The sequence below is a fragment of the Microdochium trichocladiopsis genome, assembly GCF_020744255.1.
Source record: "Microdochium trichocladiopsis strain MPI-CAGE-CH-0230 chromosome Unknown B0I36scaffold_14, whole genome shotgun sequence".
NCBI lineage: Eukaryota > Fungi > Ascomycota > Sordariomycetes > Xylariales > Microdochiaceae > Microdochium > Microdochium trichocladiopsis.
Window position 1 is genome coordinate 722,200 of NW_025763557.1, and position 13,348 is coordinate 735,547.

Sequence of the window (13,348 nt, forward strand, 5' to 3'; positions counted from 1 at the left end):
TAGAGGACTCTCTGGTAGTCGATTCTTCGATTAAAACGCGTACGGAGCTCAGATCGTCGTCATACGAAGTTTGCAGCCCAGTTCGTTCCGACGCGTGGCGCGTCGCGTTCGCGGAGGAGTCGATCCGCCATTTCTCGAACACCACTTAAGCGAACACCACTTAAGCGCGGCGGAAACGATCGCGAATCTAGGTCGATTATATATCGTACGACGCTGTCCTCTTCGTACGAGGTCAAATTCTGGTTATGTGGTCGGAGATCGCGTTTGGCAGGTCGGCCGGCTCGTCTTCGTTGGAGGGTCGTACGCGGTACATTGTACAGCTCTGCAGCCTTTCGTACAGTTAATTTTAGGTTAGACTGGAGCGCCTGGATCGCTAGGATTAAATCACTTTCAATTAATTGTCGTACCATAATTATTGGTGGAGAAAATTAAGGAAAAGGGGAGCCTGTCTAAAATCGCGGGAAAGTGGCCCGCTTGCTTGTGTGGCCCGCTTGCTTGTGGATTACGTTATGGTAGTCCTTTTATTCGTTAGACGAGAGGCAGTCAGAAAAGTGGACGGAATGGAGGGTAGGCGAGGAACTACATAAACTATCGAGCAGTAGGGGGCAAATCCGGTGAACTTGAACCAGCTTTATCTCCGTGAGGCGTGGGCACCTTGCAGATTATTAAGTGCAGGATTGGACATCGAGCCAAAGAACCACTGCGGATCAAGCTCAGACACTTGAATTAACAAAGTCTCCCACTATCTATAGTACGAATTGACGTGACCGAGAAAACTCCCTACAATATCGGGCGTCCCACAAAAGACCCCGCATAATCACACCCATAACGACGATTCACAAGCAGCGCTTCTTCCAATTACCCTTTACATTTCCGTCTACGTGAAGTTGACTGATGTGTCCATCTTGTGGCCAAATTTGCGCAATTGCTCTTTCATTTCGCCTGCTTTATGTTTTATATCAGGCCATCTCGATGTGCACGCAATCCACCTGATTGTATTAAGGCTGTGTAATATACTGCCGAAAAGCCACTGGTCATACGTACAGTGTGCATCCAGTAAATGAAATAAAGCAGGGGCCTTTAGCCTCCCTAGGTATGCACTTCCTTCTTGCAAGCCATCGCAGCCAACACGGGTCGCGATAGTTCGGAGTGTATCGTCCGTTCCATTCATCCATGTGTGATTTGATTCTGACCCTTGGGAATAGAGGTACTCGGCCATCCGCCATACCTCAGGTGATGTCAAGAGAGCAGGTCGCTTTCCACTAACGGGTCGGCCTACCCTTACTTTCAACGGAGATCTACATAGACGCCACCACTCGGTAAAAGCCACAAATAGAGCTCCATGCCAGCCTAATAGACTCACATTCACAGCCTGCGTTATTCGTTCTGCTTCTTCTAATCCTTTCATCAGATTGTATCCGGCTGTCGACCGATCCAGACATTCGGCGGAGGCCTTCTCCAATGAGGTCATCTTGATGGTAGGATACCAGCCGTGTTGCTGTACAGCCCAATCAGGGACCTCGTCGCCCAAGATCCAGTCAGCCGGGCATGTTCCTTCACTAATGATTGTGGGCAGAAATTGAGGCTTGGCGGGGCAGTATGATGCTGGACAGGTTTCTCTTCGAGTTGTAGCCAAGGACGTCATCGCCATCGCGTTTGCTGTTATGCCCGCGACGAATACCGGGCTAGAGAGGAGCGACTGTGCGTATGTCGACTGTTTTATCATTTTGGAGAGACCAATATAGACAGGATGTCTTCCTTCCCGAAGTCTAGCGTTCCTTTTAAAGTATAGACCGTTAATATGGCAGAGTCTATATTGTTCTGTAATCCTATGACGCCATGAAGGACGTTATTTATGAACGATATCGGTTCATGTTATCAAGATATAATCTCACTAAGTTTATTGCTAGGCTACAGTGACATTGGAAGCGCTGAAAATCGGATGAGGGGGGGCCTACATGCAAATAATGCAGTTGAGTCAGCATAGCACCCAATCAGATGCGCTTCGGCCGCAACATGAGACCACTTCTGTCCATTACTACGCCTTCGTCGACGGGATGTACCTCCAGGCCAGTGCACCGAGCACGGATGTCCGTGTACGTTTGTATGTGTCTGCGTTCAAAGACACGAACTCTATTCCAGTCTCAACTAGCTAAGCGAGAATAGAATAGCTAGTCAATCTTTCGAAGTTGGGGCGGGCCATAATGTTAAGGTAGAGCTATGCAGACGTCTAAGCCGCTTCTAATTAATCTTCGACGGGTCACACTTGTCTTTCGGGGCCCATCATCGCGCGAGGTCAGTCTTGTAGGGCAAGAACTGCTTATATTCATAACCACCATGACATGAAATATAGACTAACATACTTATCCGTAAAGCTTACCCTTTTCGGAGTTGCTGGCTGCCTGCTCCTACCGTTAAATCCTAATAAGAACTGCTCGACAGATCCTCGACGCATTGGAAAGCAAGAGCAATAATAAGGCAACCATTTCTACGTACCTTGCAGAAAGGCATTGCATCCAGACACATCTAGACATCGATATGAGACAAGTTACGCCCCGGATTTATCTTTGAAGCCAAGCGCGGGCAGCAGCTTATGCTGTGCCGTTCGCGATGTCTCGCACACATGACCAAGGTGCATCCTTTAGAGACGTTGCTTCTCCGCCGTCGGTCCTGAGTACCGCAGAAGACAAAGTCGGCAGAGAGTGTATGAAACACTGCAGATAATTCGGTAATCAAGTCTCTACCATAGGGACAAGCCGCGGCAGTTCGTGATTGATGCTTGACCGAGAACAAGACCTAGGACGTTGCGAGACGGACCTGTTCTGGCACAGACACTCAGCCACAGAACTGTACATGCCGAAATCATCAGACACGAAGACATATAGGCGATACTTCGACAATTAAATACCTTATAGCAAACGCCTTCCACAAACAACACCAAGGTGTCCCTGGTTTTAGCTAGATTCTACACCGCTATGGCATCCAAAGAAAAGGAGAATCTTTAGGAGTTGGGGAGCTGATGAAGTCCTTAATCAGCTCTTGGCGCGAGTTTCCTTAACGAGCTACAAGGCGGGATCGCTAGTTCAGGACTGCAGGGACCTATTCCGTGGCGGAACGAAAAGTGTACGGGAGCTGGAAGTACATGCACAAAGATAAGGGTATTCTCTGCAGCGCATGAAGCTGTTACTATGTCTCAAGGAGCAACAGGGGTGACGAGAGGATTGACGCAGAGCCCTTTCAGCGGAGATCCACTGGCTGCTGACCTGTGCATAACGGGACTTGGCCATGGTTAAACAGACTTAAAGGGCCCCCGAGCTTCAAGATTGGTCATGCCTGAACCATTGAAGATGAACAAGACGGCTCTCGTCTGTGTCATCATTGGCATCTTGCTTTTCTCTATCAACATCCTAGTCTTGATTTTGCGGCTCAAAACCCGGAAGAAGTCGCGCCCTCAGGGCCCGCCGTACTTTCGTGGCTGGGATAACTGGTTTGCGATCATTGCAACAGTGAGTTCCCGGCGCCGCAAGGAAGTGTCCTCTGGAAACTGATCCTGTTCATCCCTCCAGCTTTTCACCTTCGCAGTGGTGGTACTCGCCGTAATATTGTTAGTAATAGTAGGAGTAGTAACGATGGTTGTATGGTCATAACGACAGCATCACCAGCGCTACCAATGCTAACGCCGCCAAGTAGGTAGGGCCAGCCAGGGTATCGAGCCAAGATGTACTTCCCCGGAAGGCATTTGCTTTTCACTAACCCGCTTCCTTGACACAAGACTCAACAGAAGATTTAATCCGAAAGGTCGACTGCGGGCGGTACCCAGCTTCTCGGCACTATGGCTTCCAAACGAGTGTCGCAACGTATCCTGAATGGCCCGTTGGGTTCGACACATCACATAATGCGAGCTATGCGCACTTTGACGCCGGGCCAAGGACGCGGGATTGCGGAATTGCTCACCTATTAGCTATGGGGTTTGCAGATATTTGCAGGGAATAAGTACAACCCGCCAGGGAGGAACAGCATTTTATTCGAGTTTATACCGATCGAAAGCTGAAATGTCAATGTCACGCCTACCATAACCATCACTTGTTTACTTAGCGTGCGCCCGCACGCTTCAATCGATGAACGACATCGGTGTGACCGCCTCCTGCTGCGGCCTGTAGAGCTGTCTGTCCACCGAGATATGCCGGCTCTGCGTTGACCTCGGCCTTTGCTTGTAGTAGTCTCTCGACTACGTCGAGGTGACCGCCTCCTGCTGCGGCCTGTAGAGCTGTTCGTGCATGAGAACCATACGGCGCTGCGTTGACCTCAGCCTTCGCATCTAGCAGTCTCTCGACCATACTAAGCTTTCCACCAGAGGAAGCAATGTGCAAGGCCGTATTTAAAATCCCCAAAGGCCATGAAGCCTCAAGTAATGTATCCATGAGCTGTGAGTCATTTTGTGTCGTTGCTTCGTACAGGCGACCGGGCCAAGGGGGCCCTGCTGCAAGACTCGAGAATGTGCTGATTCGAAGTAGAAGCCGAATCAAGGCAAAATGGCGACTTTGAAATGCCCAATCCCATATGGCGTCCTCACCATCATCCCAAGGCTTCTGTGCGATGGCGTGGCTGTGGATAACCATAGTTTTCCACTCGTGCCACGTCTTCGATATCCCTTCCGAGAAAGATTGTGTATGTGTTATCCAGTGGACTTGCGCATACTTTAGGAATGGGTGGCCACCCTCCAAAGTTGTAATTGTCGATCGAGCGTCTTGTAGGCGAAACGCCGCAGTGGATCGCATATCGAGCGCTCCTGTACTGCTTATGGGGAGGAACTGTGTTGCCAGAGCAGCGCGCCTTGACCCCGGCTTGAAAAGCCCATGCCTGATGTTCGATGGATCTACTAGTAGAGGTTTCGGTCGTACTGCGATAGTACTCTTGAAGTCGCTGAAGTTGAGATACGTTACACAGATCTCGCGAAGTCTGTGGTCAGCATCACCGAGACGTACATGGAAAGCTGCTGTATCGCCGGGTTGAGGATCTTGCAAGAGGAAGTCCCTTACAGATGAGTGTGCAAATTGCACGACTTGACACTCCTCGTCAACTTGGATCAGGTTTTCGCACCATGAAGTAGCCTTCCCTATGTCATTGTATAGGCGAGCTGGCTCGCTATATTCCTGTCCAACTTCAATAGCAATCGCTTCGCGCAATTCTCCAAGCGATAGCGGCCGTTTTGCTGTTGCGACCCATGGGAAAACCTTACGAGCTGCTTCGCCATGTTTTCGACCCTCGATGCGACGGAAGACATGGACAACTCTCTCCCGCATGCTCTCCCACGTAGACACCCATCGCGCCTTTCGTGCTCTGCCCTAACCAAAAACTTCCTCCCGTGGCTCTTGCTCAAGCACAACCAAGCTCAACTGCAAGCACCATCTTACAAAGCAGAGCGGTCGCGACGTAGCGTGCTATCATCACTGTTGTATCTACGTACAGATAGGAGACAACGGCGGAAGCCATCGTCTCGTCAAACCCGGACAAGTCTGTGGCGGTGCTGACTTACCCGAAGCGCCTACAGTCAGAGACAGCCGACCGCTTGCGAAAATACAACAACTGCGATGTCTACACCTTTCACCGCATGGCGGGCAAGTTGTTCCCTTCGGTGGTGCACAATGACGGCATCTTGACCGGACTTCGTCGTTCTCGCGCTCGGCCCATGTGGACTGAAAGGCCTTATGATATCGTCATTCTGGATGAGATGCAAGACTGCACGGAGCTGTTGTTCTGGCTGGTCCCCGTCTTTATCCGCCGCATTACACGTAATAGTGGTCGGGCACCACGTATCGTCGTTCTCGGGGATGAGAGACAGGCCATATACGAGTTCCGAGGGGACAGGCGCACGATTTTTGAGAGACAGTCCTGCCATCATAACCGGCCTATCGCCAGACCCTTGGGACCGTATGAACGCTCAACAAGAGTTTCCGTCTGTCGCATCAGAACGCAAGGTTCATCAACAAGGCCTTTTTGCATGAAGACTACATCGTAGGCTCGCACGACGGCACCGAACCTTTCTATATCCACGTCAATCCTTTCAAAGGAGACCTTCTGGCCGCACACTTGGAGCCCCTCATTCGCAAACACGGAGTCGAGCGCACGGCCATCCTTGGCCCCTCTGTCAGTAAGAACCGAGCCATATCGAGCTTGACGATTTGCCTGACCGGGAAGTGGAACATGCCCGTTGCCGAACCAGTGTCGGATAACGTGGCTCTGGACGATTCCGTCGTTCGTGGCAAGATCTGTGTGTCGACTATCCACCAGTTCAAGGGGAGTGAGCGCGACCTGGTGATTCTGTACGGCCTCGACGACTACTACTTCGAGATGGCTGCAAATCAGCCCGACGATACATATCCCAATAACATATTCGTGGCGCTCACTCGGTCTTCGAAGCAGCTGGTCGCAATCCACAACGCCGCACGTGAGATAATGCCGTTTTTGGATGTGCCACAACTCCGCAGGACTGCGAATCACCAGTTCCTCGAACCGGAAACGGCGTCATCTTTCAAGACGAGAGCTCCAGCAAAGACGACGAAGGAGGGAGTGCACCTCCCGAATAGAGTCGCGGCGTCTAGCATTGCGCGACACGTCTCCGACGAGACACTTGATGCCATTGTGGCCAGACATGCTATAATCACCACGCGGGCACCCGCGCTACCCTTCTCCGAACACATCAACGCCCCAGATGTGGCCCTCATAGACCCAGTGCGACGCCATTTTGAAGCGGTAAGCGACATCAACGGCATAGCTGTTGTCGCAGCATACGAGTTCGAGGTCTGCCGAACGCTGACGACGCTGGGGCATCATGAGAGAGCTTCCATTCTGTCGAAAGTGCCCAAGGAGGGGCGCAGGAGGACATTGTGGCTCTGCCGCGAGGCTTGTCGCTATCTGTCGAAGCTTTCGACTTATCGCTCTCGACTCCCGCAAATGCGCGGTCACAAGTTTGACTGGCTGGAGCATCACCTCGCAGTGGGTTGTGCTCGGTTACGGGACCAGTTCCCGTCCGCCACCCCGGCGGCTTTGGACTTTGAGCACGAGCTTAATGCAACGTTGTCGGTATATGTTGATGGTAGCCAGGACGAAGCCAATCAGGCCCAGTCTACGACGATTCATGGCCAGGTCGACATAGTCCAAAAGCATCTAGCAGATTCCATTGACGGCAGTGACCCTCACCAGGAGGTGACGTTGTGGGAGATCAAATTTGTAAGCCAGCTCACGACAGAGCAAGCCAATCACGGGGATACCGTGCCGAATGTGGTGCTTTACAACGTGCGAGACGGCGAGAAGTGGGAGATATCCCCCATGGACCCAGCCGTTGGTTTGCAGAAGCTCGTGGAGGAGGTCCTGCGGGCGAAGTACACTTCGCGGAGGATGCTATCGGACGATGAGTTCCTGGATGTGTGTGCCACGGCACGCAAGGAAGTAGAAGGACTTTTTTGAGGGGTGAATCCTCAATTCGTGATAAGCAAAGTGAGTGGACGTTTCAGATATGATGAGGACTTCCGTAGGCTCTGCATGCCATATGCGCAAGCATCGCAGGCTACAGTCCATCCATGTCAACAAGTTGTTCCTGAGGTAGTTTGCATAGATAAGACAGAAGGTAACGGACACTACTAGATCAGGAGAGAACAGAATGCCAACATACTTTGGAGTTCTGCAAAACTGAGTAATAGAATCATCAAAGCTGACTTGGGGGTTGCAGTCAGCGCTCTGATGCCTCAAGCTCGTTGTATCTTGGCTACATCGTGAACAAGGCTCCCAAAGCTCAGAACCCCCAGAAGGTGGTCTTCACCCTTCACTAATTCGCACAGGATGGTGGGGGCGGCGGGCGAGCTGCTGCCGCCACTTCGCGCATGATCCGCAAACAAAGGAAAAGCCATTATTATATTCTCATCGGACCGACCACTGATTGAGGAGGGCAGGCTGGAGATTGACAATCACCGCATAAATTCTAAATATCGGAGGCGCAAGCCTGCCACCTTGTCTCGGCAAGATTTCCAACTTGCCGAGAGGGGGCTACCAGACATGACTCACCTTCGGCACCGTGATTCGCTGCCACTAGAGCCTGTGGCTGGCGGCCTTTGCCAGCTAATGATAAAAAGGAAGTCTTTCACGACAGTTCCCTAAACTCAAAAATCAACTCTGCTGTTCCCCGTCAAACTCAACATCCCGACATACCACCTTCAAGACAAACAAACAACTGACCAGTCGGAGAAACATGACAGCTTCCTCGACGCAAACTCTGGAGTCAGACACTCACCATGAACGTCTTCATCTTGTCGTAGATGGGACATCGATCGACCTTGCCGTTGTCCGACGAGGCGGCGAGGCGGTTCCCATCCTATTCCTCCATGGATGGGGCAGCTGTAAGGAAGACTACACAGACATCCAGCTGCTGCCCGACTTCGCCGATCGCCCATTCATTGCTTACGATGCCCCAGGATGCGGCGACACGCGATGCAGCGACCTCGCCCAGGTCAACATCGGCTTCCTGTGCAAGACCGCCGAAGCCGTTTTACAGCACTTCAACATCAAGAGATTCCATTTGGTCGGCCACTCGATGGGGGGCTTGACCGCGCTCCAGCTCGCTCACAGAAACCCGTCGGCCGTCTGTAGCTTCATCGATATCAAGGGTAACCTAGGCCCGGAGGACTGCTTCATCTCCCGGCAAGTCATGGACTTCCCGGTCGACAAGGCAGACGAGTTCTTGGAGGGCTTCATCTCGGCTACGCGGCAGGCCCCTTTCTACTCGGCCCCATTGTATGCCGCTGGGCTCCGGGAACGCGTCCAGGTGGGCGCGATCAGGGGCATCCTCGAGTCCATGGTGCAGCTGTCGGACAACGACGATCTCCAGGGGAAATTCCTCGCGCTGCCCTTTCCAAAAATGTTCATGTATGGAGAGCAGCATTCGACCCTGTCGTATCTGCCAGTCCTGAAGAGCAGTGGTGTTGAGTTGGCAGAGATCCCACGTGCGGGGCATTTCCCAATGTACTCTAACCCAGTCGCGATGTGGGATAGGATAGAAGCATTTGTGAAACACGACAGATAGCGTCAATATCAATAGGGTAACAACTATACATTGCCATACATTGCAGCTCTCATGCCATACCGAAACAACGCGGAGCCACAAACTCCACGGTTGAGTGGTAAGATTCGGCCAGAAACCAGTTCATTGATACAAAAGCAAGCATCAAGAGCATTGGAAAAGGGGCGAGTGAGATTCAAGGGAAAGGAAGCACATGTGCTCTTTGTCCACAGCTCTACTAAACGCGGCGTCTCTTTAAGCTGCTGAATGAAGCCACCTGTATTGAAATGAATCCACAACGAGCTTGCACGACGTATCATGAGTTCGTTCTACTACGAAGTGACATATCCAGTACCCTCTAGTGCCCATTTCCTCGATCTACCTTGTCGTGGCAAATTCTGCTAGACGGAGCCAAGGATATCATGAATCGCAGAAACCACCGTCTCCAAGTTCTGCTTGGTTACTGCAATGAACAATTTTTTAGTATGTCATCGAGGCATTGTAGAATTTGTACTCTCTCTTACATCCTGCCATGGATAGCCGTCCGCTTGGGAGAAGATAAACGTGATGTTTCTCCCTAAGTTCAGCGACCTGTTCCGGGGACAATCCAGTCATGGAAAACATCCCAATCTGGGAGGAAACCGTGATCAGCTATTAGTGCGGAAGTTTGAGTGCGGTCAGACTTACGTCAGTGAGTATGTGGTCCCAAGATCCATGTACATTCCTGCGCTGGAGGCCATCATAGAGATCCTTTCGCATATCCTTGATGCGGTCGCTCATCGTTCTCAGGTCTTTCAACCATTGCTCATACAGAGCAGGATCCTCGAGCACCTCGACGACGAGCCTGGCGCCATAGGAAGGACAAGAAGTGATCTCGGCGCGTGACAGTCGAGTGAGTAATGGCGTTAGTTTCGAGGCGGTCGAGACGTCGCGTGCAACGACGTGGAGGACTCCAATTCGTTCTCCATATAGTCCAAAGTTCTTCGAGAAGGATTGCATTACTGCGAATTCGAGGGTGAGTTTGTCATAGAAGTATGTAATACCAAAGACATCGTTGACCAGGTCACCGGTTGCAAAGCCTTGGCTACAGTAAAGTGAAATTAGTCCTCATAGCGTGACTCACACGTAAAGTCAACTCTACGCAAGGGCACGTACTATGCCACATCAAAGACCGCGAACAGTCCAATCTCCTCGCAGAGAGCAGCGACATTCCTCCACTGCTCTGTCGTAAAGTCTGCGCCTGTCGGGTTATGAGCACACGCATGGAGGATAATGACGTCTCCTCTCCGTGCATCTTGTTGCAGTGTGTTTCTCATGCCGTCAAGGTCTACCCGGTGGCGTTCCTTGTCGTAATACGGGTAATATCGCTGCTCAACCTCTGGACCGGCAAGTTTCCAGATCTCTGGATGATTCACCCAAGTCGGATCCGGAATCCACACTCTCTTGGGTTGGAGTCTGCTGGAAAGGAACTGAGCGGCGATGTAATTGGCTCCCGTGCCTGAAACGGTCTGCAGCGATGCAAGGCGGCTCACATCCCGCTCAGCACCGAACAGCAGTCTTTGCGAGCTGCGTAGTAAGCTGGGAAGGCCAGCGAGAGGGAGATACTCGTGGTCGCCAGTCTTGGCGTGTAGTCGCTCCTTGGCCTGTAGCGTGATTCAGCATACCCAGTACTGGGGAGAAAAAGCATGTATACTGCAGACTCATGACATACCTGTCGGACAGCTGGTAAGATCCAGGGCCTTGCATTCTCGTCTCGATAGAAACCTGGGCATAGATCCACTTTTCCCTCGCAGGTATCGTCTTTGAACGCAGCGACGAGCGAGAAAGCCGGGTCTGGCGGTGCGACTGGAAGCTCATCCAGGAGCGACATGGTGCGGTGGCTACGTCCAGTGAATATCACAAGGCGTTGGGTCAAAAGAAGGCAAACAATTTGGGGTGGCCTATGTAGTAGAAGGGGGCATTATTTAAATGTCCCATATGACAAAACACTGATCTATTTCCTTCTTATGATCCGGCGGGGGATGGTGCTAAACACCGAACTGACCGAGTCGGCCAAATGTCTCTGTTGCCGAACCAAAGTGGGTACGTCCTGAGGGCTAACCATTTCAGCCTTCTTCGTGTAAGTGGAGAAGGACGTTGTCGGTGTAATCTCATCTCGCCGCGTACAAGTTGTAATCACACCACTGGATTAATGCTTTTGCATCCGAGACTGACTAGCTGGGAACTAGGGGTTTTCTTGTTTCCATTCTGTTGAGACATTGTCGGCATAGAATTATTTCACCGAGCTAATCGAACTGGAAGGATTCCGGCCCCTTCTGCTCCAAGGTCCGATGCATGAAAGCGAGCTCATAAGTAGACTCGGCTCTTCTCTTGGCCCAAACCCTGCTCATATCACCACTCTTGACTTGATGAAAGGTGGCTGGTGCGCAATAAGAGGTATGCTTCCTGCAAGTGCAGATCTGGGCGGCTCGGTTCCGAGGGCTAACTAGGTAATTTCCGATTCGAGATGGTGGCGCTCAAATACCGTCGTGAGTCTGAACCTCGATTGACTAGTTCTGGGGAGCTACTTGGGATCAGGGCTCCATACTTGGCATCAAATTTGGCTCGCTTGCTCATGTAGAGTGATGGCGAATGCTGCTCCCACTTCTATGCCACTCGCTCGCCTTGAAGCGAAGCCCGATTCAGAAAAGAACAGGCACGATGAAACTTGTCAATGGATGCCTTGCAATCGTAGTCATTGGAATGCCTGTGCTGCTCTATCAAATGACCTGTGTACAAGTTTGCAGGAAAAGGACTTGCTACGCCATCTATTATCAAACTTTTCGCTGCAAGGTATGGTATGCAAGCTTCTCTCGTGCAGCCCGCAGTGTCACGCCCGCTTGGATCATCTCCCTGATCTTGGCTTCTGCCTCATCGATAGTCCTGGCGACGGCGGCCACCTCCTTCGCCCGGCGGCGCGGCACAAAGACGACGCCATTCGCATCGGCTACAACAATGTCGCGCGGCTCGACGCGGACACCACCAATGCCAATGGACTCGTTCACGGCACCGACCTGAACGCGATCCTTTCCAGTGCGCATCCAGCGGCCAGCCGTGAAGAGGGGATAGTCCTTGGACAGGGCGAAGCTGACGTCGCGACAGACGCCGTCAATGACGGTGCCCGCGATTCCGCGCAGGCTGGCGTACTGGGTCATGATGTCGCCCCAGACGGTGCAGTCGGTCCGGCCGCGGTTATCGATGACGACAAAGTCCCCTGGGGTCACGTCGTCGATGAAGTCGCCCACACTGCCTGCCGGATCGCTCGCAGGCACGTAGCGGACGGTAAATGCGGTGCCGACGTGTCTCCTTGTGTAGTTCGTCAGGGGCATGATGTTGGCTGCCTGGCCGGGAATGCCCAGTTTGTCCATGGCATCAGAAACTGCGGCGGTGTCAAGGTCGAGGAAGTGGCACGTGAGCTCTGCGTCCTCGGGAGCTGCCTGCCGGAGACTGGCTTTGGGGCCCGGACCGGCGACGCTGGGCTGGTCGGCCCGGATGGCCTCGAACTGCTTATCGTGCATGACCTCGGCCACTGGCCGCCCGGAGCGAACCTCGTCCACCATGCCCTGCTGTCGGCGGTCGATTCTTTCCGCCAGGTCCAGCACCTCTTCGATGCGGCCGGCTGGCAGGAAGACGGTGCCGCAGCTGTCTGCGATGACATAGTCGTCCTCGTGGACCGTGACGCCGCGCATCTCGACGGCGCTTCCCGAGTCCAGTTGCACGTGCCGGTTGCGGCCGCTGACCATGGTGACGCCGCGGCCGTACACGGGATAGCCAATGTCGCGGCTGCCATCGATATCACGGCTCATGCCATCAATCACCGAGCCGCGGATCTTGCGAGCCCGTGCCGCGTTGGCGATGATGTCGCCCCACGCCGAGATGCCCTCGGCCCCGCCGGCGATGACCAGCACGCGGTCATCGGTGGTCACTGCGTCGATGACGGGCGTGATGAGATGGGTCGTCGGCGAGCTGCCGGGTCGCCAGGGTCCCAGCTGGATCGTGCTGGCCCGGCCGACAATCTTGGGACAGTCCCATAGCGGGCGCAGGCCGTACGTCGCGCCTTGGATCTTGAGGAAATCGAGGGCATCCGAGACAGTGTTTGTGTCGAGCGCACCAAGGCGTTCGAGGTGTGTAGTGGCCATGGTGATTCAGTCTTTGACTACTTCGGACGTGCGTCGGCCGTGAGCTACTCGAGCGTGGCAATGGTATGGCTGAGCATTTGTGGACTTAGTGAGCACTATATACTTCATGGCTCGTCGC

The 13,348-nt window shown here is 52.8% G+C and overlaps 5 protein-coding genes across 5 annotated transcripts; 2 read left to right on the forward strand and 3 right to left on the reverse strand.

Moving 5' to 3' along the window:
- Positions 1–1,287: 1,287 nt before the first annotated feature.
- On the reverse strand, positions 1,288–1,651 carry B0I36DRAFT_356012 (uncharacterized protein; the record flags this gene model as incomplete). The annotated part of the gene is given in 2 exon segments (XM_046157516.1): positions 1,288–1,350; positions 1,364–1,651. 2 exon segments carry the CDS (start codon positions 1,649–1,651, stop codon positions 1,288–1,290), a joined length of 351 nt encoding a protein of 116 aa, XP_046004884.1.
- Positions 1,652–3,329: 1,678 nt separating this feature from the next.
- Positions 3,330–7,467, forward strand: B0I36DRAFT_378344 (P-loop containing nucleoside triphosphate hydrolase protein; the record flags this gene model as incomplete). Its single annotated transcript, XM_046160668.1, has 4 exons — positions 3,330–3,506; positions 5,474–5,853; positions 5,891–5,956; positions 5,979–7,467. The coding sequence occupies 4 exons, from the start codon at positions 3,330–3,332 to the stop codon at positions 7,465–7,467; spliced, it is 2,112 nt and encodes a 703-aa protein (XP_046004885.1).
- A 778-nt stretch (positions 7,468–8,245) lies between these two features.
- On the forward strand, positions 8,246–9,076 carry B0I36DRAFT_369758 (alpha/beta hydrolase protein; the record flags this gene model as incomplete). The annotated part of the gene is made up of 1 exon (XM_046159827.1): positions 8,246–9,076. The coding sequence occupies one exon, from the start codon at positions 8,246–8,248 to the stop codon at positions 9,074–9,076; it is 831 nt and encodes a 276-aa protein (XP_046004886.1).
- A 340-nt stretch (positions 9,077–9,416) lies between these two features.
- B0I36DRAFT_299791 (pyridoxal phosphate-dependent transferase) lies at positions 9,417–10,922 on the reverse strand (the record flags this gene model as incomplete). The annotated part of the gene is made up of 5 exons (XM_046151989.1): positions 9,417–9,515; positions 9,577–9,682; positions 9,740–10,136; positions 10,208–10,695; positions 10,764–10,922. The coding sequence occupies 5 exons, from the start codon at positions 10,920–10,922 to the stop codon at positions 9,454–9,456; spliced, it is 1,212 nt and encodes a 403-aa protein (XP_046004887.1). The 3' UTR covers positions 9,417–9,453.
- Positions 10,923–11,865: 943 nt separating this feature from the next.
- Positions 11,866–13,230, reverse strand: B0I36DRAFT_436648 (ribonuclease E inhibitor RraA/Dimethylmenaquinone methyltransferase; the record flags this gene model as incomplete). The annotated part of the gene is made up of 1 exon (XM_046162838.1): positions 11,866–13,230. The coding sequence occupies one exon, from the start codon at positions 13,228–13,230 to the stop codon at positions 11,866–11,868; it is 1,365 nt and encodes a 454-aa protein (XP_046004888.1).
- Between the last annotated feature and the right edge of the window lie 118 nt (positions 13,231–13,348).